Source organism: Ictalurus furcatus, chromosome 2, assembly GCF_023375685.1.
Source record: "Ictalurus furcatus strain D&B chromosome 2, Billie_1.0, whole genome shotgun sequence".
In the NCBI taxonomy this organism is placed as follows: Eukaryota; Metazoa; Chordata; class Actinopteri; order Siluriformes; family Ictaluridae; genus Ictalurus; species Ictalurus furcatus.
The window spans coordinates 21,627,054-21,653,510 of NC_071256.1; the positions used below are offsets into that span (position 1 = coordinate 21,627,054).

The 26,457-nt window shown below is 41.0% G+C and overlaps 1 protein-coding gene across 1 annotated transcript in view; it reads right to left on the reverse strand.

Moving 5' to 3' along the window:
* Nucleotides 1–26,457, reverse strand: part of LOC128625144 (ras-related protein Rab-26-like) — a 90,880-nt gene that overhangs the window by 44,681 nt on the left and 19,742 nt on the right. The window contains exon 3 of the mRNA XM_053653249.1: nt 5,489–5,530. Coding sequence (XP_053509224.1) covers nt 5,489–5,530 — 42 coding nt within the window. The remainder of the gene's footprint in view (nt 1–5,488; nt 5,531–26,457) is intronic.

A 26,457-nucleotide genomic window follows, 5' to 3' on the forward strand; every position in this document is an offset into this window, starting at 1 on the left:
GCACCCTTGGTAAAAATCAGCAAAGGCTGTGAAAAATTGTTATTATTTAACCTTTTGTTGCAAAAGAAAATCACAAAAATACTCTACTCTCATGGATATCAAATAATTGCAAACACAACACAGGTTTATAAAAATATCTTTGTTAAGTATAGGTGTGCAACAATTACTGGCACCCTTTTGTCGATACTTTGTGCTACCTCCCTTTGCCAAGATAACAGCTCTGTGTATTCTCCTATAATGCCTGATGAGGTTGGAGAATACATAGCAAGGGATCTGAGACCATTCCTCCATGCAGAATTTCTCCAGATCCTTCAAATTTCAAGGTCCACGCTGGTGGACTCTCCACTTCAGTTCACCCCACAGGTTTTCTATGGGTTTCAAGTCAAGGGACTGGGATGGCCATGGCAGGACCTTGATTTTGTGCTCCGTAAACCATTTTTGTGTTGATTTTGATGTATGTTTTGGATCATTGCCCTGCTGAAAGATCCAACCACTGCCCATTTTAAACTTTCCGGCAGAGGCAGTCAGGTTTTTATTTAATATCCGTTTATATTTGATAGAGTCCATGATGCCATGTATCCTAAAAAATGTCCATGTCATCTGGCAGAAAATCAGCCCCAAAACATTAAAGAGCCACCACCATATTTAACCATGGGCATGAGGTACTTTTCCACACGTCCTCTTCAAGGTTGATTCATAACAATTCCAGTTGACTGGAACTTCTTAATTATTGTCCTGATGGTGGAAATGTCTACAAACAAAACACCCTGGTGCCTTCATTATCATCACAGGTGACTTTAACCATGTTTCTCTCTCCATTACACTTCCCACATTTGACCAGTTTGTTAAAGGCACCACAAAGAACAATAAGACTTTAGATTTGCTGTAAGCAAATGTTAAAGAAGCCTACAGTTCCACTACCCTGCCCCCATTAGGCAGGTCAGACCACAACTTAGTCCTGTTCACACCATTATACAAGCCGGTTCAGCAGCAACCTGCTACAGTGAGGACTGTGGTCTCATGAGGCTATGGAATAACTGCGTGATGCTCTAGAAACCACTGACTGGAATGCTTTTTATGAACCACATGGTGAAGACATAGATGGACTAGTAGACTGTGTCTCTGATTACACTGGGTTCTGTGTGGACAACTCCATCCCCACTAACGAGTCCTGCTGCTACCCTAACAACAAACTATAGGTTACCAGTGACCAGAAGGCCCTACTCAATAAAAAGAAAAGGGCCTTAGGTCAGGGGACCAAGCAGAACTCAAGCTTGTACAAAGAGAACTAAAACACAGTCTTAAGGAGAGTAAGGACATGTACAGGAGGAAACTGGAGGAGAGACTGGAAATGAACAAGGACTGGAAGGGGATGAGAGAGATTACCGGCTTTCAGAGGAAAAGTGGAGAGGCAGTTGAGGGGAATGTACAACTAATAAATGAGCTTAACCAGTTTTTGAACAGGTTTGACTCAAGTTCCCCTACTCTCAGCAGCCCCCTACTCTCTGCAGCCCCCCTACTCCTAATCTGAGTTATGACCCCAAGACACTCTCACATCCCCCACAAACCCCCCACCATCTCGAACAGAAGACACCACTTTGTTCCACCTCTGCCAGCCCCACATCCTACCCCCATGTCGACACTCACCACAGACCCTGTCACTTCCCCCACCCGCCGGGCTGGAATACACATCACAGCCAACAAGGTGAGTAGAGCGCTGGAGAGGCTTAATCAGGGAAAGGCTGCTAGATCAGATGGCATCAGACCTTGTGTATTGAAGGTCTGTGCCAGCCAGCTATATGGAGTATTCCAGCACCTATTAATCTGGAGCATGCACCTTCAGAGAGTCCCAGTGCTATGGAAAACATCTTGCCTGGTGCCAGTGCCTAGGAAAAGTTACCATGTAGCACCAAATCACTACAGGCCAGTAACACTGACCCCTCACATAATGAAGGTAATGGAGATAGTAGTTGTAGCACACCTCAGACTGCTAGTGTGCTCATCACAAGACCCCCTACAATTTGCACACTAGCCACATCTGGAGGTGGAGGATGCAATAATATACCTGCTGCAGAAGGCATACTCCTTCCTTGACAGATCTAACACCTCAGTCCACATCATGTTCTTTTATTTCTCCAGCTCCTTTAATATGATCCAACCATGACTGTGGAGGGGAAAAAACTGGAGAATATGCAGGTAGATGCTCCTATAGTCACATGGATAAATGATTATCTGACGGGCAGACCTCAGTTTGTGAGACTACAGAGCAGTGTGTCTGAGCATCTGATATGCAACATTGGGTCCCCCCAGGGAACTGTGCTATCTCCCTTCCTTTTCACTACCTACACTGCAGACTTCTGTCATCTGCAGAAATTCTTGGATGACACAGTTATTGTTGGGTGTGTGGAGAATGGATGGGAAGAGGAGTACAGGGATGTGGTCAACCACTTTGTGAGGTGGAGTCGGGAGAATCTCCTACAGCTGAATGTGGCAAAGACAAAAGAGGTGGTGGTGGATTTTAGGTCCCTGCCCTACCCAGTCCACACTGGAGGGGCAGACATGGAAATCGTCACAACATATAAGTACTTGGGTGTACAACTGGACAATAAGGTAGAGTGGTCCACAAACACTGAGGCTATCTACAAGAAGGGTCTGAGCGGGTTTTATTTCCTGAGGAGGCTCAGGTCCTTCAATGTATGCAGGAAGATGCTCCAGATGTTTTATCAGTCTGCTGTTGCGAGCACAGTCTTCTTTGCTGTGGTGTGTTGGGGTGCTGGCATCAAAGCAAAGGACGCTAACAGACAGAACAAATTCATAAAAAAGGCTGTCTGTAGTCGTCACTAAGCTTGCCTCTGTGGAGGAGGTGGTTAGAGACAGAATACAGGCAAAACTGCTGGCAATTATGGACCATGATTCACACTCCCTACACAATACACCAGATAAACTCAAGAGCAGCTTCGGCAACAGACTTATTCAACTCTGTTGTTTAAAGGAACGTTAGAGGAAACCATTCCTGCCTGCTGCTATTAAACTTTATAACTCATCTGCCCCCGTCAGACCTCACCCACCCTTGTTAGATTAATCCATCTGTGCCTATTAGACCTGTGGTCAAGAACTGGATTTTAAGTTACCTCATCTTTTACATTCCACACTCCATTTATTATACTGCATATATTATATCTACATTACATTTATACAGTATATGGGATCTATTCATCTATGGATTGATCTGTCCTATGTCCTCTCTGCACCTTATCCACTTATTTCATACTGTGAAGTTTTTAACTGTGCAAAGTATCCCCATTACCTTTGAATCTATCCTTCTATATGCACTACCTTAGTGGTACTTATTGTGTTTAATTGAAATTGTACTGTGATTGTATTTTATTGTGTTATACTTCTTATATTGTATTGTGACTGTATCTAATGTACCTGGCTGTGAAGACACCTTAATTTCCCTGCCGGGGATTATCTATCTATCCATCTATCCATCCATCTACAGCGGGGGAAATAAGTATTGGATGCATCAACATATTTTTCAGTAAATATATGGGGCTATTCACATGAAATTTTCACAAGACATCAGTATTAGCTCAAGAAATCTGGAAATATAAAGAATTCACAACATTAAAGTCCATAAATAATGTTGTGTGTAATAAAGTGGAATGACAATAAAAAGTACTGAACACACTAAGAAAAGGCAGTTCTCCAAGGCAAGGAACCAGCTGAAATCCGTAAGTAATTATACCCCCTATCTGTGCAAATTAATATCAGCTGGATTAGTAAATTGATGGTCTAAAGAAGGCTTTTTTTCCATTACCATGTGTGGTAATGAAATAGAGAAATGTGTGTGACCACAAAGAAACATCTCATGATGGGTAAAAGCAAAGAGCTCTCCCAAGACCATTGGAACCTTATTGTTGCAAAACATATTCATGGAATCGGATATAGACGTATTTCAAAAAATCTGAATCCTCCAGTAAGCACCATTGGGGCCATTATCCACAAGTGGAAGCAACATCACTCAGTCATCAACCGGCCATGCACAGGAGCTCCATGCAAGATTTCTGACCAGGGAGTCATAAGAATAGTCAGAAGAGTAGCCCAAGAGCCAAGGACCACTCAGGTAGGCAATGCACTCCACTGCTCATGCTCACCCTGCAAGACTCCATTACTAAAGAAAAGCCATGTCAAAGCTCGTTTAAAGTTTGCTACAACTCATTTGGACAAGCCTATGAAATACTGGCAGAGTGTAGTCTGGTTAGATGAGAGCAAAATTGAACTTTTTGGCTGTCATACTACACACCATGTTTGGAGAAGAAATGTCACTGCACATCACCCTTAAAACACTATACCAACAGTGAAGTTTAGAGGTAGAAACATCATGGTGTGGGGCTGTTTTCATCGCATGGTACTGGCAGACTTCATATAACTGAAGGAACGATGAATGGAGCCCTTTACCGGAAGATTCTTGAGAAGAATCTGCTGCCATCCACCAGGATGATGAAGATGAGACGTGGGTGGACCTTCCAGCAGGACAGCGATCCAAAGCATACAGCAAAGGAAATTCTCAATTGGTTTCAGAGGAAAAAAAAAATCAATGGCCCAGTCAATTAACTGACTTAAATCCAATTGAACAAGATTTAAAGACAATATGTTTAGAAGAATGGGCCAAAATCCCACCTGAATACCGCGGCGGATTAATTTCTTTATACAGTAAGTGTCTTGAAGCGGTCATTACAAACAAAGGCTTCTCCACTAAAGAAAGGAATTTCAGTAAATTAAAGAAATTTCAGTTAGCGTGTTCAATACTTTTTCCTGTGTTATTCCACTTTATTACACACAACTTTATTTATGGAATTTTTCCATGTGTATAGCCTCATTGGAAATATATTTACTGAAAAAAAATGTTGACGCGTCCAATACTTATTTCCCCCACTGTCTCTATCTATCTATCTTTTTACCAGTACCATAGCTTTAATGAGAAATGGCATTTTGCACTTCACATCCAGTGTGAGCAGTGCACACTGGAGCAAATTAGCACAAATGAACATATCTGATGGCAAAATCCTCCAACAGCAGCCTAATAAAAGCTCTCCCGAATGACCTATATAATGGCAGGTTTAAATTAGATGGCAAAAATAATTTTTTGTGTGAGAATATGAGATAAAAAAGAGAAAGAACATGATATGGAGAACAGGCGAATGTAATGCTAATAGTACAAGATTAATGTTTACACAGTCCTATTAAGCCCTATTAAGAAATTTTGTCTCAGAAAAGCATATCAATTGGCCTTACACAAAAAGGCATCTTTAATATGAATGGCACCCCAACTGAAGTAGTTGCTGAGGGACATAAATGCATTGGATCACTGGAAAAGTAGAAGCTCTCTCATTAATTTTGCTGGACTATAGCAGAATTTCCTACATACAAGCATTTAGGAGCCTTACGACATTAAATGTATGCTGGAGAGAGAAGTAGGCCTTACCTGCAGTTTGACCTTGACCCCATCAATGTCAAGCACTTTGTTCTGTAATCAGGAAGAGAAAGGAAGACAGAAGTGTGTTACTCGCAATTTATCTAGATAAAGCCCAAGCCAAAATATGAACTCAAATCTGTCATAAAAGCACCAGAATCTGGGGTTTGGTCCTGAGCTTTATGCATGTTCTGCCAGTGACTACATGGGTCTTCCCCAAGTTCCTGGGTTTTCTCCCACCTCCCAGGGTAGGCTGGTAGGTTGATTAATTACTTTAAATTGCCCCAGGTGTAAATGGGCATGTGTGTAGTGGTATAAAGGATTGACATTCTGTTTAGGGTGTATTCCTATCCATCACCCAGTGTTGCAGGGATAGTCTCCAGATTCACACACAGGTTAGTTAAAACTGATGTATGAATGAATGAAAGTCAACGGTCAGAGCTGTCTGTGTGTGAATAACTATAAATGTCTATATGATAAGTAATTTAATAGAAGATTGCATGTCAGGTATAATAATGCTGATTAAAAGGTGGACAGATGAGTTGAAAACTGTTTAATAGATGACATGAGCACAAAAATAAAAGTTTATAGACATGAATGTGGGATATGTTCATAAGGTATATCATTAAATCAAAATCTTAATATCTAATATTGAAATAATTTTACTACAGTAATAGTCATAATTTTAAGAATTTTAAGACACTGATAGGTTTTCAGAAAATAAAATACTTATTTTAAATGTTGTCTTTGTCTGACAGAAACAGGTTTGCACAAATTTAATAAAAATTTACTGTACTTTGGTTGTATGAATAAGTTTGGTAAATCACATTGGAAGTCCTAAATTAATTTATTTGCATAGATAGCACCCTGTATTTTGTTCTTTTAGCTGGAAATTTCACAAATTACATATTCATTAAGGCAAATAAACATGTCCTAAAACTAGATAAAGAGAACCAATTCAAAATGATGCAAACATTATAGTTTTTACATTTATTTATTGAGCAAAATGATCCAAAAAATTTAACATCTTTGTCTGAAAAAGTATGTCAACTTTTCCTTTCAGTAACTGGTATGACCCCTCCATTTTTGATTAATCGGTCAGAGCATTCTTCCAATAGACCTATGACCATGTGGCTTATCCACCTTGTCTTGAGCAAACTTCAGACAGGCAGTGTTCTTTTTGGAGAGTAGTGGGTTCCTCCTTGCTATCCCGCCATGCACACCATTATTGTTCAGTGTTTGTCTGATGGTGGACTCATGAACATTGACATTACTCAATGCAAGAGTGACCTTCAGGTCCTTAGATGTTACCTTGGGATTCTTTGTGACTTCCAAAAATATTTTACGCCACACCCTTAGAGTGGACGACCACTCCTTGTGTGAGTAACAGTGGTGCTGAATTTCCTCCATTTGCATCTTAGCTGCCTCACAGTGGATTGGTGGAATAAAAACTCTTTAGAAACAGTTTTGTTAAATTTATAATGTGTTATTTTGAGCCATCTAGCAAAAAATTCACTATAAGAGAATATAATTATATCTGATGGCCTGTCTGTCTAGTGGGCTATTTTTGAAAGAATGGATGCTAAGTTCTGAATCCCTCTCCAAGCATGCAGTCCACATTTGAATTTGATCAGTAGACTAATTAGCTGATGATTCACCATGAACACATGGTAGTATCGCAAACACAACACATATTCAAATAGAATTAATGTGGTTAGTATAACAGCATGGGTGCCTTCCCAGGCAAATCCGCAGCTACCTGCAGGGTCCTTTATAGCGCCTCCGGCCCATGCATGTAATTATTTAATTAATTACCTCACCGATTCAGAATGATTCTGTGCCACATAGCAGCGCGGTATTATCTCTGGGAGGTTATTTTGTAGTAGTGTTTTAGTTAAAGTTAATATTATTGAGGTTCAACTTCCCCGCTTCTTTCTGGCTCTCATCTCCGGTCTGAGTGCCAGTCTACACAGGGCTTAATCCCCATTGAGCGTCCCACAGAGAGCACGAGTTTGGGCATTTGACTTCCCTTAGACTCACTCTCGCGGCCGCTGCTCACCCTCATACACAGCCCAGTGGTTAGTGCACCGGAGCGTCATTCCCAAGCTCTCCAGTTCATGCCCTGTTCAAGCAGTCTTTATTAGGGAGCCACCTTTTGGTCAACAACGGTCTCATCAATTCCCCATTTGCTCTGGTTCAAAATAAAATGTTATATATATTTATAGAATTTTTGGGTAAATTGTCAGGTGTATGCATTTACATAAATACATAAACACACACACTAGTTATCCATATCTGTGTGTATATACACACACACACACACACACACACACACACACATATATATATATATATATATATATACATATACATATATATCATTAAATTCACTCCACCTTTTATTTGGTTGGAAAGTGGGCCTGGCTGGGTACTTTTTCCCCGCTTGTACCAAGCAACCACCATAATAGATAAGATTAAATTGCTCTTGAAGAAATGGATCAAGGCAAAAAATAATCTCAGCTGATAAAGGGCATCTTTGAAGTGAGTGCTCATGCATAATCAGTGGCTGCAGAGCTGCTGACTATGCATGCTGGTGTAACCCAGAGGTAAAATAGTCAATTAGTAAAATAAATAAATACCATACCCTAGGGTACCACACCCTAACATCCCAGTGGTAACCCCACAGAGCGTTTCAACCGAACGCTACTGAGCATGCTCGGTATGTTGGCAGCAAAAGACAAGACACAGTGGCATAAATTTGTCAAACCTTTGGTGCATACATATAACTGCATAAAGAATGATGTGACAGGGTTCTCACCCTATGAGTTAATGTTCGGCTGTCAACCAAGACTACCGGGCGACTTAGCATTTGGCTTACCTTTAGAAGGTGATGACAACAAAACGCACTCACAGTATGTTCAGAAATTGAAGTCACACTTAGAAGATAGCTACCGAATAGCATCCCAAAATGCTAAGAAAATAGCAGACAAGAACAAAGCCAGATTTGACCAGCGTGTCACTCCTTCTGTTCTGGAGGTTGGGGACAGAGTGTTAGTCAGAGCAGTTTGCCTCACAGGTAAATACAAACTTGCCGATAAGTGGGAGACAGATATCCATGTAGTAGTGAAGCAAGCTGGGAGTCTCCCCTTGTATACCATCCGGCCAGAGAACAAGGAAGGTCCCTCGAGAACAGTCCATCATGACCTTCTACTTCCTTGTGGTTTTCTCCCAGCTACCGCAGAGGCAGACCAGCTGGTAAAACCAAAACCACGGGGACCCAGGACAAGACAGTCTAAGGATCCTGACCCTGAGGAAGATATGCTTGCCTACTCTGACACGGAGGATGATATTATTGTTAACTTGTCTGAAGATCCACCTGCAAGAGAAACATACAAATTAACTAAAATGTATGAGATTCCAAGACCTGGACATGTTCGTAACGTAAACCCACATGTTTAATAGCCTGTGGGTGGTGTTAACTTGCCTGTTGACTATTCAGTGAGTGATGCTGACTTTCCAGTAGATGCAAATAACTTACCTGAAAACTCACCGGTTGAGGATACTCCATCTGAGGTTGCTAAAGTGGATGAAGCGGGACCCACTGCTGATTCCCCCAAGAATGAAGAGGATGACTTACCGGAACTGGAAATTGTCTGTGGACCTGGAAATGACTTACCTGTAACGGAGAATGAGCCTGGAATGGAAAAGGAAGCTGAACAGGAGATAGATCATAGCACAGATTCCAGGGAAGCAGAACATGCTGAACCTGATGGAGTGGATGTTCCTAGACGTTCAGAAAGACACAGAGTTCCCCCAGAGAGACTACAGTACACTCGGCTGGGAGGGCCCTTGATATCTATTGTGCAGTTTCTGTTCCAAGGCTTGAATTTAACCTTCACAGATGCCCTAAAAGCGACTAGAGATACTGAACCCTACTTGGGGCCCTTTTATTCTTCCAAAGTTGTTTCAAAGCAGCCACACCCATCCACGAGGATGTGTATCCTCGTGGATGGGGGGGAGGATGTGTATCCTCGTGGATTCAAGGGGGGAGGGTGTAACCCAGAGGTAAAATAGGCAATAAGTAAAATAAATAAGTCCTGAGTGAAATAAATAGGCAATAAGTAAAACAAATAAAAAAGTTCTGAATGAAATAGATGTGCAATGAATGTTTCTGTACAGGTGATATTTTTATTGGGACATTAGCCTGTAAGGTTGAGTTTTGCTACATCCCAGCCAGTTGAATGGTTAGGCCCACCTCTCAGCCATTCACGTTAGCGAGGGAGATGGGAAGTGATGCCAGTGGTAACTGAATCATCGTAGTGGTATATTGATACTTACTTTCCCCCGGTTCCATTGCACTGGTGAGTTTATGTTCCGCTAACCTATATGCTAATGTCTGCCATTTTATGTTGATTGATCTCAATGTAAACAGTGCTAGCAGCCATGCCCTGTGCTACTGTAAGCTAAATGTAAGCTAACGGCTAACGTGTATTATCCCTGTTAACATGCTAGAAATGTATTTAATGGTAAAACAGGATATTTCATGGTATTCTGGACTGCTACCACTGGTGAGTGGAGTAGCTCCGTTGAGTTATATGTTTTGTAACTGTGTTTTACGTCAGGTGTTAAATTGTGTGTGCATTAACCGTTGTACCCTTGAGGCCTAGTGGCCTGTTGAGACACTTACATTAGTGAATGCTAACGGAGAGCTGGTTTTCATGCACTTCATTCATGCATTTAGGGCTATTAAGTGTATTTTGAATGTGTTTAATGAGTTTATTGATACTAGCCTTAGCCTATGACAGCAATGCCAATAGTGTTAGCTTCACCGGCGGTGAAGATTCTGGCAATCCTTGGAAAAACTGTTCCAGTACTGGATGGCGAGCCAACCCCACTTGATATAGAGCCTGGTTGTAGCTAGGAGGTTGCAACCTAGAGACACTGAGCCAGAGAGCCTTGATCTATTTCCCATTGGCCCAAGGGGTCAGGTAGAACTGTGTGCACTCTGACACTTGCTTTCCCTGGAGGAAGACACCCACCCACCTTAATCCAATATCGGTGCAATCAATGGACTGTGAACTTTTATTTTAACAGCCCCGGGTCTAGTCTAATTTAAGTGCACTCACAACTGTACTGAGCTTTTATTATTTTGATATTCTTCTTTTGTATATTTGGGATCCCTGTCATAATCCAACTTTTGGCTTCAGCGAATGAACCTATGATCTTCTGATCTGGACAAATTCCGAACATCTAGATACACTGACTACTCATTACGGTCATGCGAATCTGTGGTTACCTATAATAGTGGCCAGTCTTTGAGTAGCTGGCTACACTTACATTATAAAATGCAGAAGTTCTCTGATGACTCTGCAGTGGTAGGGTGTATTAAGGATGGAGAGGAGGATCATCAAAGGATAGGAAGTCACAGTGCTCACTGATTTATAAATATCTTGGTGTCCACAGACTTGTCTGGAGGACCAACAACAAGGCAGTACGAGCACACTCTACTTTCTGAGGAAACTCAGATCCTTCAATGTATGTACAACCCCAATTCCGAAAAAGTAGGGACTGTATGAAAAATGCAAAAAAAAAAAAAAAAAAAAAAAAAAAAAGTAATTTGAAAATTTAATCCACCCTGTACAATATTGAAAACACATTATTAGATGCTTTACTTTGTGAATTGAATTTATTTTTAAAAAATTAAATTATTTGCAACAGTTTGCTCTGGATGCCAGCATACGTTGCTCTAAAATGTATACATATCTTTCTGTATTAATGGAGCCCTCACGGATGTGTAAGTTACCATGCCATGGGCACTGACATACCTCCATACCATGACAGATGTTGGGTTTTGGACCTGATGCTGATAACAGCTTGGATGGTCCTTTTCCTCTTTTGCCCGGAGAACACGACAGTTGTTTTGTCCAAAAACTATTTGAAATGTTGGCTCATCAGACCACAAAACACAATTCCACTGTGCTACTGTCCATCTCAGATGAGACCGAGCCCAGAGAAGTCAGCAGTGCTTTTGGACAGTGTTGATGTATGGGTTCTGCTTTGCATAGTAAAGCCTTAACTTGCATCTGTGGATGCAGCGGCAAATGGTGTTGACTAACAAAGGTTTACCAAATTATCCCTGAGCCCATGTCTGGATATCCATTACAGACTCATGACAGTTTTTAAGACAGTGACATCTGAGGGATAAAATATCACATGCATTCAAAGTGGTTTTTGGCCTTGCACTTTATGCACCGAGATTTGACCGGATTCCTTAAATCTTTTAATTATATCATGGTGAAATGCCCAAAATCCTACTGATTTCTCATTGGGGAATGTTGTTCTCAATGTCTTGGATTATTTGCAGATGCATTTGTTGGCAGATTGGCGAGCCTCGACCCATCCATGCTCTTGAAGGACTAGGCCTATTTTGGAGGCTCCTAATATATTATGATTAGACATTTGCCTCACCTGTTTCACATCATCTTATTTCAACTTGTTACATTGCTATTTGTCCTAAATTGCCCCTGTCCCAACTTTTATGGAACATGTTGCATTTATAAATTTCAAAATAAACATTTATATATATAAAAAAAACCACAAACAAACAAAAAAAACTATTCAGTTGATTAGATAAAACATCAAATACCTTGTCTTTATACATTTTTGTTTAAATACAAGTCAAAGTACATTTACTAATCACTCCTATTTGGTTTTATTATCATTTTCCATAATGTACCAACTACTTTGGAATTGGGGTTGTACAAAATTGCTGGAGACCTTCTACCAGTCTATGGTTGTGTGTACAGTATGGAGCTGGCTATGCAAAGAAGTTGCATAAGCTAATCAGGAAAGCTGGCTCCATCCTAGGCTGCAAACTGGACACCATGGAGATGATAATGGAAAGGGGGATGGAAGACAAAATTAAGAGGATCATGGACAATAGCAAACACCCCCTCCATGCCACACTGGCCAAACAGCTGAGCTCCTTCTCCAGTAGATTATGGCAGCTTCACTGTAGCAAAGAAAGGTACAAGAAGTCATTTTTGCCCACTGCTATCTGACTCTACAATGAGCCAACAATGAGGTTGAGGAGCTATGTGGGCACTGGAGACGATGAATGTGTCTACTGAGTTTGCACACAACAATTTTTACATAGGGTCACTGCACATTCTTACACACATACTCAGTCACCTCTTTTGAGTGGCCAACAATAAAAAAGCGAACTTGCTACCCCACTTAGCTTCCAGATTAAATTAAATAAAAGAACACAGACAGTGTGTCGATGAAGCACAAAACCATTTCTATACACTCACTATCCACTTTATTTGGAACACCTGTGCACCTGGCCATTCATCCAAACTGATGCCAAGAGTACATGAAGACTCTTATGTTCATTCTTACAGCCAACAACAGAACACTTACAAAGCTGAGAAATTCTTCTCATCACTATAGCTGCTATGGCGGACTGGGTGCAGCTCACTCAGGGGAGGATCTATGCTAATAGGGCAGATTCCGAACGACTCATTCTGAGACACTGTTTATGATTTATGGGGAATATAAAAAAGGAGTTGGTGGATTTTTACTGTTATAGGGTGGTCGTGTACACACACACACTGCTAACACACATTTATGTTCAAACACCATGTAAATGTGAATTTTTTTTATATAATAGCTCCCCTTTAATATAATATGTTCCATAATATGGTACATAATAATTGCTTGAGGGACGGCATGCCCATCAGGAAGGGGGGTAGAGGAATGGATTTAGGAAGTCCCACCCAGTATGACACTGCTTGATTTTTTTTTTGTTTGTTTTATGGGTGTTTTTTTGCCTCTCTCAGTAAACACATAAAACTGTTGGCACAAATCGGGAAGCACACAGTTATATAGGAAGTCTTTGTATGCTGTAGCATTAAAAGTTGTTTCACTGTACCTAATGTGCCCAATAATGTTCCAGAATGACAATGCCCCTGTGTAGAAAAGTGAGGTCCGTGAAGACATGATTTCCTAAGTTTGGAGTGGAAGAACTTGATTGGCCTGCACAAAGCCCCAAACTCAACCCCACTGAACACCTTTGGGATGAACTGGAATACAGACTATAACCCAAGCCTCCTCACTGGACATAAGTGCATGACTTCACTGGAGATTTTGTGGCTGAATGGGCACAAATCCCCACAGCCCTTTTCAAAAATCTAGTGGAAAGTCTTCCCAGAAGAGTGGAGGCTTTTATATAAGCGAAAAGGGATCCAACTCTGAATGGGATGGTCAACAAGCACATATGGGTGAGCTGTTCAGGTACTTTTGGCCATTTAGTGGGTGTACTGTACATACACTACACAGCCAAATGTTTGTGAACACCCGACCATCACACCCATATGTGGGCCTTCCCCAAAACTTCTGCCACAAAAAGAAGCACACAGTTGTCTTTGTATTCTGTAGTATTACAATTTCCCATAGATTTAAAATTTGCATCATGACAATATTTTTTTCCCCCAAACAAACATTCATTTGTTACAGAAAAATTATTGTAGGTCATAAAAATATTAGTAGACCACAACATAAATGCTGTCTGGATTTACCTGCTGAAGCAAATAAGACAGCCAACGTCTACTGACAAAGTGTGGCAAGTTCTCCAAGAACAATCTTTCAGCTGATTTCCTTATAACAATTTAATGTGGTGTATTTATTTTATTGCTTATTTACAAATTCAGCAACTGCTCTATGCTTAATAACAATATACAGTAAGGGAAATAAGCATTGAACAAGTCAACATTTTTTTCATTAAATATAGTTCCAATGAGGCTATTCACACAAAATTTTCACCAGACTTTGGTATTAACTCAAGAAATCCACACATGTAAAGAAATCCAAACATTAAAGTCCATAAATGAAGTTATGTGTAATAGAGTTGAATGACACAGGAAAAAAGTATTGAACACAATAACTGAAATTTATTTAATACTTAGTGGAGAAGCCTTTGTTTGTAATGACAGCTTCAAGATGCTTCCTGTATGAAGAAATTAATCGGCCACAGTATTCAGGTGTGATTTTGGCTCATTCTTCTAAATATATTGTAAATGGCGAACTTATATAGCGCTTTTATCCAAAGCGCTTTCTACTGTGTCTAATTCACCCATTCACACACACACACACACACACACACACACACACACACACACACACTCACACACCAATGGTAGCAGAGCTGCCATGCAAGACGCTAACTTGCCACCGGGAGCAACTTGGGGTTCAGTGTCTCGCCCAAGGACACTTCGGCATGTGAAGTCATGTGGGCTGGGAATCAAACCGCCAACCCTACGATTAGTGGACAACCCGCTCTACCACCTGAGCCACAGCCACCCCATGTTGTCTTTAAATCTTGTTCAATTGGATTCAAGTCAGGTTATTGACTGGACCATTCTAATGACTTGATTTTTTTTCTCTGAAACCAATTGAGAGGTTCGTTTGCTGTATGTTTTGGATCGCTGTCCTGCTGGAAAGTACACCCATCTCTCACGTGCATCATCCTGGTGGATGGCAGCAGATTCTTCTCAAGAATCTTCCGGTAAAGGGCTCCATTCATTGTTCCGTCAATTATATCAAGTCTGCCAATACCATGCAATGAAAACAGCCCCACACCATGATGCTTCCACCTCTAAACTTCAGTGTTGGTATATTGTTTTTAGGGTGATGTGCAGTGCCATTTCTTCTCCAAACATGGTGTGTAGTATGACAGCCAAAAAGATAAATTTTGTTCTCATCTGACCAGACTACACTCTCCTAGTATTTCATAGACTTGTCCTCATGAGTTGTAGCAAACTTTAAACAAGCTTTGACATGCCTTTTCTTTAGTAATGGAGTCTTGCAGGCTGAGCATGAGAAGTGGAGTTCACTGCCTATTGTTTTCTCTGTGATGATGGCACCTGCTGCCTCCAAGTGTTTCTGGAGCTCTTTCTGAGTGGTCCTTGGCTCTTGGGCTACTCTTCTGACTCTGCGTGGACGGTTGATGATGGAGTGATGTTGCTTCCACTTGTGGATAATGGCCCCAATGATGCATACTGGAGGAATCAGAAGTTTTGAAATACGTCTGTATCTGATTCCATCAATATGTTTTCAAACAATAAGGTTCCGAACGTCTTGGGAGAGCTCTTTGCTTTTACGCATCATGAGATGCTTCTTGTGTGACACCTTGGTAAGGAAAAGCCTTTTTTATAGACCATAAATTTACTAACAATTTACTAACCCAGCTGATATAACTTTGCACAGATAGGGGGTATAATTACTTATGGATTTCAGCTGGTTCCTTGCCTTGGAGAACTGCTTTTTCTTAGCGTGTTCAATACTTTTTTCCTGTGTCATTCCACTTTATTACACATAACTTTATTTATGGACTTCAATGATGTGATTTCTTTATACTTGCAGATTTCTTGAGTTAATACATATGTCTTCACGTGAATAACCTCATTGGAAATATATTTACTGAAAAAAAATGTTGACGTGTTAAATACTTATTTCCCCCACTGTACCTTATTTTATCTAAAAAAAAAAAAGAAAAAAAAAGAAATATTTATAGATTATAATGCATTATATTTATATTATATAAGAGCCTATTTCCATGTTCATAAATACCATAAAAAGTGAGAATAAGTCTGCTTCTTGTGCTCTTACTTTCCTTGCTGCCACTATATTTTTTTTTGTAAAAAGGGCTGATTTTGCAGTGCTGTGGCTTTTAATGTACCTGTGACTAACAGATTAATAGATGTTGATACCAAAAGTAAATTGTATTGAACGTTACCCCTAACGCATCAGAATTAATGCCATCGCCAAATTGCCAAATTACCCTGATGCCCTTGACAATAGGTATGACAACTGTTATTTGCTCCATAAGCACATCCTAATGTCCCAAGCTATTTATATTTCCTGGTGGAATTTATATAAAGCCAGGAATACTGGTAGAGTATGTTTTTTTTTAAAATTATTACCAAATAACATAATTCACACTGCATGTTTGAATAAAAGTTAATATGTTATTAATATGGACATACTGTATATAAATAATCAGCCTTCTGGCTGATTGATATACCTTCTGCACATGTCTATCTAAAAAAAATTGAGTCAATAGTCAAATTATATGCCTCTCACCTGTAAGATACCATTATTCACACTCAGCTTTGGTTATCATCATTCTAAACCCTTTTAACCCCGGGTAGAGAAATGTTTCACACTTGTACTTTAGAAGCAGATTTAGCACCGATTTTTACACTGGGTTATGAAACCCTGCTCTGAAGCAGTATTAGCACCGCATTTGTGATGTTAACCCCACATTGCAGTGTCAAACATGTACAGTGTGAAATGATGCGGTGTTAGAATGTTACGGCTAGATGCTTAGCAACACACACTGTGTGTGTGTGTGTGTGTGTGTGTGTGAGTGAGAGACACACACACACACACGTACACACACAGGTGCTTGAAAAAGTTTATATTTCTATATTATTTATAGAATTTTCTATATTTCTGCATACAGTAAATGTGACCTAAAACATTGTCAGATTTTCGCACAGGTCCTAAAAGTAGATAAAGAGAACCCAATTAACCAAATAAGAGAAGATAATTATACTTGGTCAATTATTTATTGAGGAAAATGATCCAATATTGCATATCTGTGAGTTAAAAGTATGTGATACTTTAATATTAGCAGTTAATTTGAAGGTGAAATTAGAGTCTGGTGTTTTCAATCAACGGGATGACAATCAGGTGAGTGAGCACCAGATACTGAGAGCAAAAGGTTCACATACTTTTGTCACTCACAGATATGCAATATTGGATCATTAAAAGTGACATTTTGTAGTAATTTTCACAGTTTAAATGAACAAAAAACAGATCAGTCACATGGAATAAGTAAGTACACCCCTATATTTATCACACCTTCAACTCCATAAAATTAAAATCAGATGTTCAAGACCCTGCGATGGACTGGCACCCTGTCCAGGGTGTATCCCGCCTTGTGCCCAATGCTCCCTGGGATAGGCTCCAGGTTCCCCCATGACCCTGAAAAGGAGTAAGTGGTAGAAGATGGATGGAAGGATGTTCAAGACCAGTGATTAGAATCTGCTTAGGGAGTGCAGGTGGAACCTGTCTTATTTATACCCCTCTCATATCTATTTTCTGGTATTCCCTTTGCTATTGAGCTGTGTGGTGTCATCATGCCAAGATCTAAAAAGGTTTTGTAAGGCCTTCAGAAAAAAAAGTTGTGGAGGCCTATGAGTCTGGCAAGGGCTTTAAATAGATCTCCAAATTAACTGAAATACATCATTCCACTGTAAGGAAAATAATCTACAAATGGCACATATTTGTAATGACTGCCAACTTGTCCATGACCGGCCATCCCAGCAAATTTAGCCCAACAGCAGACTGTCTGATGCAAAAAGAAGTCTCCAAGAACCCCAAAATTTCATCACAGGATCTGCTAGTAAGTCTTGCAATTGTTGGTGTCAAAGTGCATGCTTCTACAATCAGAAAGAGATTGCACAGATATGACCTGCACAGGAGTTGTGTCAGGAAATCTAAAAAAAAAAAAACTAAAAAAAAAAAAACTTAAAAAAAAAAAAAATTTCCGTTTGCCAGTGAGCACATAGACAAAGACCAGTACTTTTGGAATAATGTGCTCTGGACGAATCACAGATAGAATTGTTTGGCCACAGTAACAGCAGACATGTTTGGCACAGACCAAAGACAGCTTTTCAGGAGAAGCATGTCATACCAATTGTGAAGCATGGTGGTGGAAATGTTATGGTTTGGATTGCTTCGCTTCCTCAAGGATTGGACAGCTTGCATTCATTGATTCAACAATGAATTCTACATCATATCAGAGAGTACTTAAGGATAATGTGAGGCCAACTGTCTAAAAGTTGAAGTTGAACTGAAAGGTCAAGGTTCAAAGTTATCTTTATTGTCCCAAACTGCTAATCACATACAGCCCTTAGACTGACAATAATAAAAGGAAACAAAGCAGACTACAATCAAACAAACAAGAAAGTATTGCAATAATTACAACATAAAAGTCAGGTTAAATTATTTAGAAAATCAATGGCCGCTGGGACAAAATTTTTTTTAAACCTATTTGTCCTTCATGTGGCCCTTTCAACAGGATAATGATCCTAAGCCTAGTCAAAGCCCGGATTTGAATCCCACTGAAATCTTGTGGAGGGATTTCAAAGGGGCAGTCCATGCAAGAAAACCCTTAAGAATCTTGCATGGAAGCGTGGTCACAAATTCCAGCATGCCTGGTGGACACTTATGCAAAACAGCTACAATAAGTTATTTCTGCTAAATGGTGCAATACTAGCTTCTGAGGCCATGGATGTACTTATTTTTTCCCCCAAGAAGAATATCACATCTATTAATATTTGCATTTTTTCCTTATGGTTTTGTTCAAGTATATCAACTTATTATATAAGTTATAATATAACTTTATAATAATATATATTTTATATAATATATGCGATATATAACTATACATATTACTAACCGGCACTCTTTCAAAAATGCTTGCTTGTCTAAATATGTAAGAAAAAAAAAAGCCAACAATTTCCAAAGTAAAACAACTGGTTACTAGCTAAAGTAATTATATGATATTTATGAGTAACTCTATTGTAGATAAAATACATGGAATTACACATAGTATTTTTTGTGAATTAATGACTATTGGTCAGATTTATTCATGAAATTAATTATAAATGTTATCTATTACCTGCTACTGGATTAAAGCAGCACTAATTATTTATGTGATTAACAAATTATACATAAGTTTTTATCTAAAATGTATTTTCTTTTTTTATTCAGATAGATGGCTCGACAGAAAACAAATCCTCTGTGGGAGTACTTTACACAGCCAACACAAGGGACCGCAAAAGTGCAATATTATATTACAAATGTATAATTATAAATATTATTATGCACAATAAATGTTTATTCAGTTTCACCAATTTTCTGTTTGTCTTATTTACTGTAATTAAATTTGTGTTATATCGGCCTCATATTGGCCAATCGGCCACACTGCTTTCTATATATCAGCATCTGCATAGGTCATTAAAAAATCCATATCAGTCGACCACTACCACATACTTGTTTTGGTCTAGTCCATGCCTCTGTCTTTTTTCCTTTATTGTGTACACCTTGTCTCACTGCAAAGTCTTGAATTGTATTTCTGGGCATTATTCTCTAGTATGTGTGTCTTATGAATGTTCAGTGGGCCAGTACTTATCACCTACCCAAAAATGCCCACAATCCATTTCAGGCTGAATGTTAATGCTGGATGGACAGTCTATAAAGAGGGCAGGAGTGATTTACCTTGCTGGGGCAACACACCTTCTGCCATATCTTTCAAATATTCATGAGGTCTCCTCTGTTTCAGGCTTTCAGCATCCTGTTGACATTAAAATGGCAGGTGGCAATTGTCCTTTCCATTAATTAGAATTATAGCTCCAAATATACAGTGAATTCATTAGAGAGTAAAAATTGCATACATACATTTCTCTCTCTCTCTTTATACAGTGCATAAAAAGGGTCTTTTCTTCCCCATTCCATTGTTTGCTTTGTTTCTATTCTCACACTGAATCATCAGTAGACATTGTCACTTAAATAAACCCTGAATGTTTCATAATGCATATAATTACTACTGTGCCTTTCAGACTTGGTAGAAAGATATTTCCCATTTGCTTTACAAAGGAAAAAAACAAGTAATTAGCTAATCAGCAGGGGCATAACTGCAGGAGATGCTACAATGGATATAAAAGTCTACACACCCCTGTTTTTATGATAAAAAATTAAACCAAGATAAATCATGTTAGAACTTTTCCCACCCTCAATGTGAAATTACAATGTATAAAATGAATAAAAGTGAAAAATAATCTATAACATTTTAGGGGGAAAAAGTTATATACTTTTTTAGAATAAAGGGATGGGGCTGTGGTCAGGATGAACCAATCATACTCAATCTCATGTTCAAAAGTAATTTTCATACAGCTGCCATCAATGAAATTATTCTGATTAACCCCAAATAAAGACCAGCTGTTTCTGAACGATTTTCTTGGACAGCTTCTTGGTTTCATCTGACTGCTGAAGCCTATACAGGGTCTTGCTGTCAAAAAGAATCAATCAGGGACGGGTATAAAATAAATTCCAAAATATTAAGTGCATCATAGAACACGGTGAAGGCTATCATCAACAAGTGGAGAAAATGGAGCACCACAGTGATATTACCAGGAACAGGATGTCCCTCCAAAAAAAAAAAGAACAAGACAAACTTACCAGGGAGGCTGCTATGAAACCTACAGCAACATTAAAACAGCTGCAGGAATATCTGACTGATTAATCTCTGTATGTGCCAGTCTCTTGTATTCCTCACACGTCTGAGCTATGGGGTAGGGTGGCTAGACGAAACCCCTTTCTCACACAAAATATCCAAGTCCAACTAAATCACCCCAAACCATGTGGCAAAATGTGGTATGGTCTGATGAGATCAATTCCAAAAAGTACAATAATTCCATAATTCCAAAAGGTATGTTTTGCACAAAAAAGCACATCAACAAAAAAACTTCTGGGTTACGCATGTAACCCTGTTCCCTGAGAAGGGAACGAGACGTTGCGATTAGCATACCACTATGGGGAGCGCCGCTTGCGTGCGACTGGCATCTGACACTTGTGTAAAATCATGCCTATTTATAGGCCTGCCATGATCAGGTGACGTGGCAATTAAGCACGTCGCGTGATATAAATATGGCACCTGTGAACCGTGCCATCAGCCTCTATTATCTGAAGCGAAGACGCAATTCACAGGCCTGCCCTGGTATGACAAAGCTACGCAATGTCTCGTTCCCTTCTCAGGGAACACGGCTACATGTGTAACCCAGACATACCCTTTCAATAATACTATGGGAACGAGAATACCCACTCACACCAAGGGTACAGCCTGTTCAAAAAGACCCAAGCCCGAGGGTCACTGCAAGACACCCGAGCCTGGGGTGGAATGAATATCCAGGCTGTAATAACAAATGAATGTGTGTGGCATAGAACACCCTGCAGCAGCACACACATCCTGTAAGGATGCCCCTTTGGACAAAGCCTTCACGGAGGCGACTGCCCTAGTGGAATGAGCCCGTATGCCCAGAGGCGTAGCGAGACCGCGCGCCTCATAAGCAATAGAGATTGCTTCCACTATCCAATTAGATATGCGCTGCTTTGACACAGCATCACCTCTACTGTCGCCGACAAAGCAGACCAGCAGCTGCTCCAACTTACGCCACTGGCCGGAGCGGTGGACGTAAGTACAGAGAGCCCTTACTGGACACAGAAGGTGCATTCTCTCTTGTTCCGGTGTGGGGAATGGAGGAGGGCAGAGAGCCTGCAACACCACAGGGTGGGCAGCCGATGAAGGCATTTTAGGAATATAATCCGGCATAGGATACAGGAAGGCCTTGGCTAATCCAGGGGCAAAGTCAAGGCAGGAAGGGGCAACAGAGACAGCTTGTAGATCTCCTACTTGCATGAGAGATGTCAGGGCCAGCAGAAGAGCTACCTTTAGAGTCAGAATCTTCTAGAGGCTGACTCTAAGGGCTCAAATGGGGCCCCTGACAGACCTTCCAGGACCACAGAAAGGTCCCAGGAAAGTATGCGCGGCCTGCAGATGGGCCTCAGCTGCCTGACACCACGCATAAACCTCGAAGTTAGAGGATGTTGCCCGACAGAGGCTCCATCAACAGGGGCGTGGCTGGCCGAAATGGTGGACACGTAAACCCTGATTATAGAAGGAGCCCACCTCATTGAGAAATGTTCTTGTAAGAACTCCAGGACTGTAGCTATTGCGCAGTTCACTGGGTCTACAGTGGATCCCTGCAGATGGGAATCTCCCAAGGAGTGCCATCTAGCAGGGATATTATCTCTGAGAACCATATTCGAGCTGGCCAAATCTTCCCAGAATGTACAATGCACTGACTGACAAAATTTCCTTCTTCCCAGAGAAGAATTAGTTGCGCCTGCCTGAACAGAGGGCACGGACATAATCCTTCCTGGTGATCAATATATGAGACCACTGCTGTGTTGTCTGTAAACACATGGTGCCCTCTCAATTGAAGAAGAAGGAATTTCAGTGCTAGAAATATGGCCCACATTTCTAGGCAATTTATATGCCGCTAAAGATGAGGGCCGCATCAGAGACCATGAGCTGGACAGCTGTCAAAGACCGCGCTCCAGCCCGTGAGGGAGCAGTCTGTCATTACCGTCTTGCGCTAAAGAGACACCCTTAGAGTGTGACCCAAGGCTAGAGACCGGGGACACTCAAATTCTCAAAGCACGTAGGCATCGCCGCGTGACACTGATTATTCTCAGAGGTTTCGTCCTTGGACGAAACCCCCAACTTCTCAGCCACCAATGAACAGTCTCCTGTGCAATAGGCCCATAAGCTCCAATAGTCTCCCAAGATCCAGCTTTATCTCGCTCAGTGTTGATAGGATTGACCCTATGCACGTTGGGGATAGAAACGCCCTCATTGTAGTAGAATCCTTATAAGCCTAGAAAAGTTGTCCACTGCATGGGGAAAGCATACTTTTCTGAGGTTCAACCTGAGCCCCAAGCTCTTCATGTGGGCAAGAACAACATCTCGATGTTGAACCGCCAGTTCTCTGGATCATGCTAGAATTAACCAGTCGTCCAGGTAGTTTAGTACACGGATGCCCTGGAGTCACAATGGAGCCAGGGTGACATCCATACACTTTGTGAAAGTGTGAGGAAATAAAACTAGCGATATTTCTATGTGGAAATATGCACCTTTTGGATCGATCGTCACAAATCAGTCCTCAAACTTAATCTGTGGAACGATAAGTTTGGGCGTCAGCATCCTGAACCTGTATGTCCGAAGAGCACAGTTCAGATGACGCAGATCTAAAATTGGCCGCATACTCCTATTTTTTGCGGACCAGGAAATAACGGCTGTAAAAACCTCCCTCCCTCAGGGAACGGGGTACATGTTCTATGGCCCCTTTGTCCAAGCGGGAATGGTACTTCCCGCGCTAACGTCGGGTTCTGGTCTGTGCCGACTAGTGTGGTGAGCACACCTCTGTACCGGGGGGGGGGGGTCGAGCTTTAAACTGGACCTGGTAACCCTTTTCTACGGTAGACAGAACCCATGGAGACACATTTGGGAGTAGTTTCCAGGCTGCCAGATGGTCTTTTAGTGACATTAACTATTCCACATTCTATTGGAGGGAAAGCATCAGATTTTCGTTGCCCTGTGACAGCTCGCTGACCAGAGAACACTGAAAACTTGGGACTGCCTTGGCTAGGGGAGGCCCTACAGTAGCACTGGGGGCTAACTGCCCTAACAACCTCATGTCAGCTGATACGTCCCTCCACGGCCCCTCAGGACCGCTTTCTTTGCCTGCTTGGTCTTTATGACAATTCTCAGATCAGGCCTAGTAGCAGGCCACGACTGTGGCCGCCCGGTTCCCCTGGCTATCTGCGGGGGTTGGCGGGTTGCCATACTCGCCTTCTGGCTCTCCCTCGCACTAGTGCTGGCTCATAGTAGTGAACTCGAGACCACAGGGAAGGAACTGGCTGAATGCCACCATATGTCGAGCTCACTCAGCAGGTCTGCTTGGTAGGCCTGCAACGCTGTCATTGTCTGCAGTGACCCACAAGCAAGACTACTACCGCATAGGCCTTGCCCACTAGTGCCACGGTGGCCTTACACGGTGGCTTGGATGGCAAAGCCGGCCCCCCTAATTATCTGCTGTCGATGGAGAGAGGTAGCTCACAAGCGCCTCCTCCACCTTCAGCATGGCTAAATAGCCATGCCGTTCCTTCCCCACAATGGCCGAATAATCCAACATCGTGGGGTTATAGATACGGCTTATGCATGGTTTTCCCCCAGAGGCCTGATATTTTGTCATGCACTTCTGGGAGAAAGGGGAGTTTCTGCAGTGTGAAAGATTTACTTTCACTGGGGAGAAAAAGGCTCATCCAGCCTTAGTAATCACTTCAAGCAGCTCTTTATATGCTGCTCTCAGTTTTTAGCTCCTTGGAGTCAGAGAGGAATTATTACTATTATTACTATTTACTTTGGCTTTCCATAACGGAAGGAGTCATCACAATGCGAGCTCCAAAATCCAGCGGAGAGCCGAACCCGGAAGACAGAACAAGAGATAGAGCAGCGCTCATCTCCAGATCCTCTTCCGGATCCATAAGAGATCCCCCGAACCTGCGACGGCTAGCTGGCCAGCAGCAGTGGCCAGCCCAAATCTGCGTGGCTCTGAAACCCAACTTGCTTCGACTTCTGAGAAGAGCGCGAGTCGCAAGCCGAGCTGCTTAATGTAGGCATTACCATGCATGCTATACCCCTAGACACTTTACCCAGAAAGTGTGCACTATTCCCCATGATGAAACGGGAACAAGCCGTAACACACTTCCTGAATTCTCTCACTCATATTTTTCTCTCTCGCTCAATCCTTTTTTTTCTCTTCTCTCTCTCTTTTTTTTTTAAAGGGATAGAAAAGTTCTGAGATTTTGAGAAAAGATAGCAAGGAAATGAAGCGTCTTTTTGTTTCTTTACAAACAACTGACATGCAGTCTTTCGCTGAAGATAATAAAGGCTGATGGCACGGTTCACAGGTGCCATATTTATATCACGCGACGTGCTTAATTGCCACGTCACCTGATCATGGCAGGCCTATAAATAGGCATGATTTTACACAAGCTTCAGATGCCAGTAATGCGCGAGAGGCGCTCCCCATAGTGTTATGCTAAACGCAACGTCGAAGTTCCCTTTGAAAGGGAACACCATACCCACCGTGCAGCATGGTGGTGGCAGCATCATACTTTAGGCATGCTGTTCTTCAGCCAGAACTGTCGGTTTTATCAAGGTGGAGGGAATCATGAATAGCTATAAATACCAGACAATTTAGTGCACAACATTCAGCTGTCTGCTAGTAAGCTGAAGATGAAAAGGAATTTCACCTTTCAACATGACAATGACCCAAGGCATATATCCAAATCAACAAAGGGATGGCATAACCAAATGATGTGTTTTTGAATGGCTTAGCCAGAGCCCAGACCTGAATCCAACTAATAATCTGTGGGGTGACCTGAAGCGGGCTGTGCACAGGAGATACCCTCACAATTTGATGAATGTAGAATGTTTTTGCAAGAAAGAGTGGGAAAATACTGCCAAAAGTTAAGATGTGCCACGCTGATAGACTGTTACCCAAAAAGACTAAGTGGTTTAATAAAACCAAAAGGTGCTTCAATAAAGTATTAGTTTAAGGGTGTGCACACTTATGCAATTAGGATATTGTAATTTTTTTTGGCCCCTATAAAAGTTTTCTGATTGTTTTTGCACTTTTTTTGTATACTTTGCAATTGCACATTAAGGTGGGAAAAGATCTGACATGATTTATATTAGGGTCATTCCTTTACTTCACATAAATCTCCCATTTTTACAGGGGTGTGTAGAATTTTTATATGCATGTAAATGTGTGTTAGGGACTAGATTTTTTTTTAGCACTGTTGCAAGGGCATCGTTTACCTAGTAGTATAAAAGTGAATGAATGAGGGGGTCAATTAAAGCTAGGTAGGTGGAATGTATTGGGCATTTCTTAACATTTTTTGCTTGAGTTTTTTTTTTTTGTTTATTTGAACTTTCAAAAAATAAAACAACTTTTTTTTTTTTTTTTTTTAAAGAAACACATGATTGCAAGAGATGTAACTATTTAAGATCAGATTTATTAAGGAATTTAGGGTGCCTAAGATTTGCACCGTATTGTATACTGAAATACTGTTTGGATATACCATCATGTGAAAAAATAAGTGGAAATTGATGGCTTTTGAGACATATTTAGACAAGCAAACATTTGATCATATTTGAAACCGTGCCTATTAATAAAGTTGAAACACTTTAAAACTGTATAAGACCCTGTCTGGAACAGCACCCC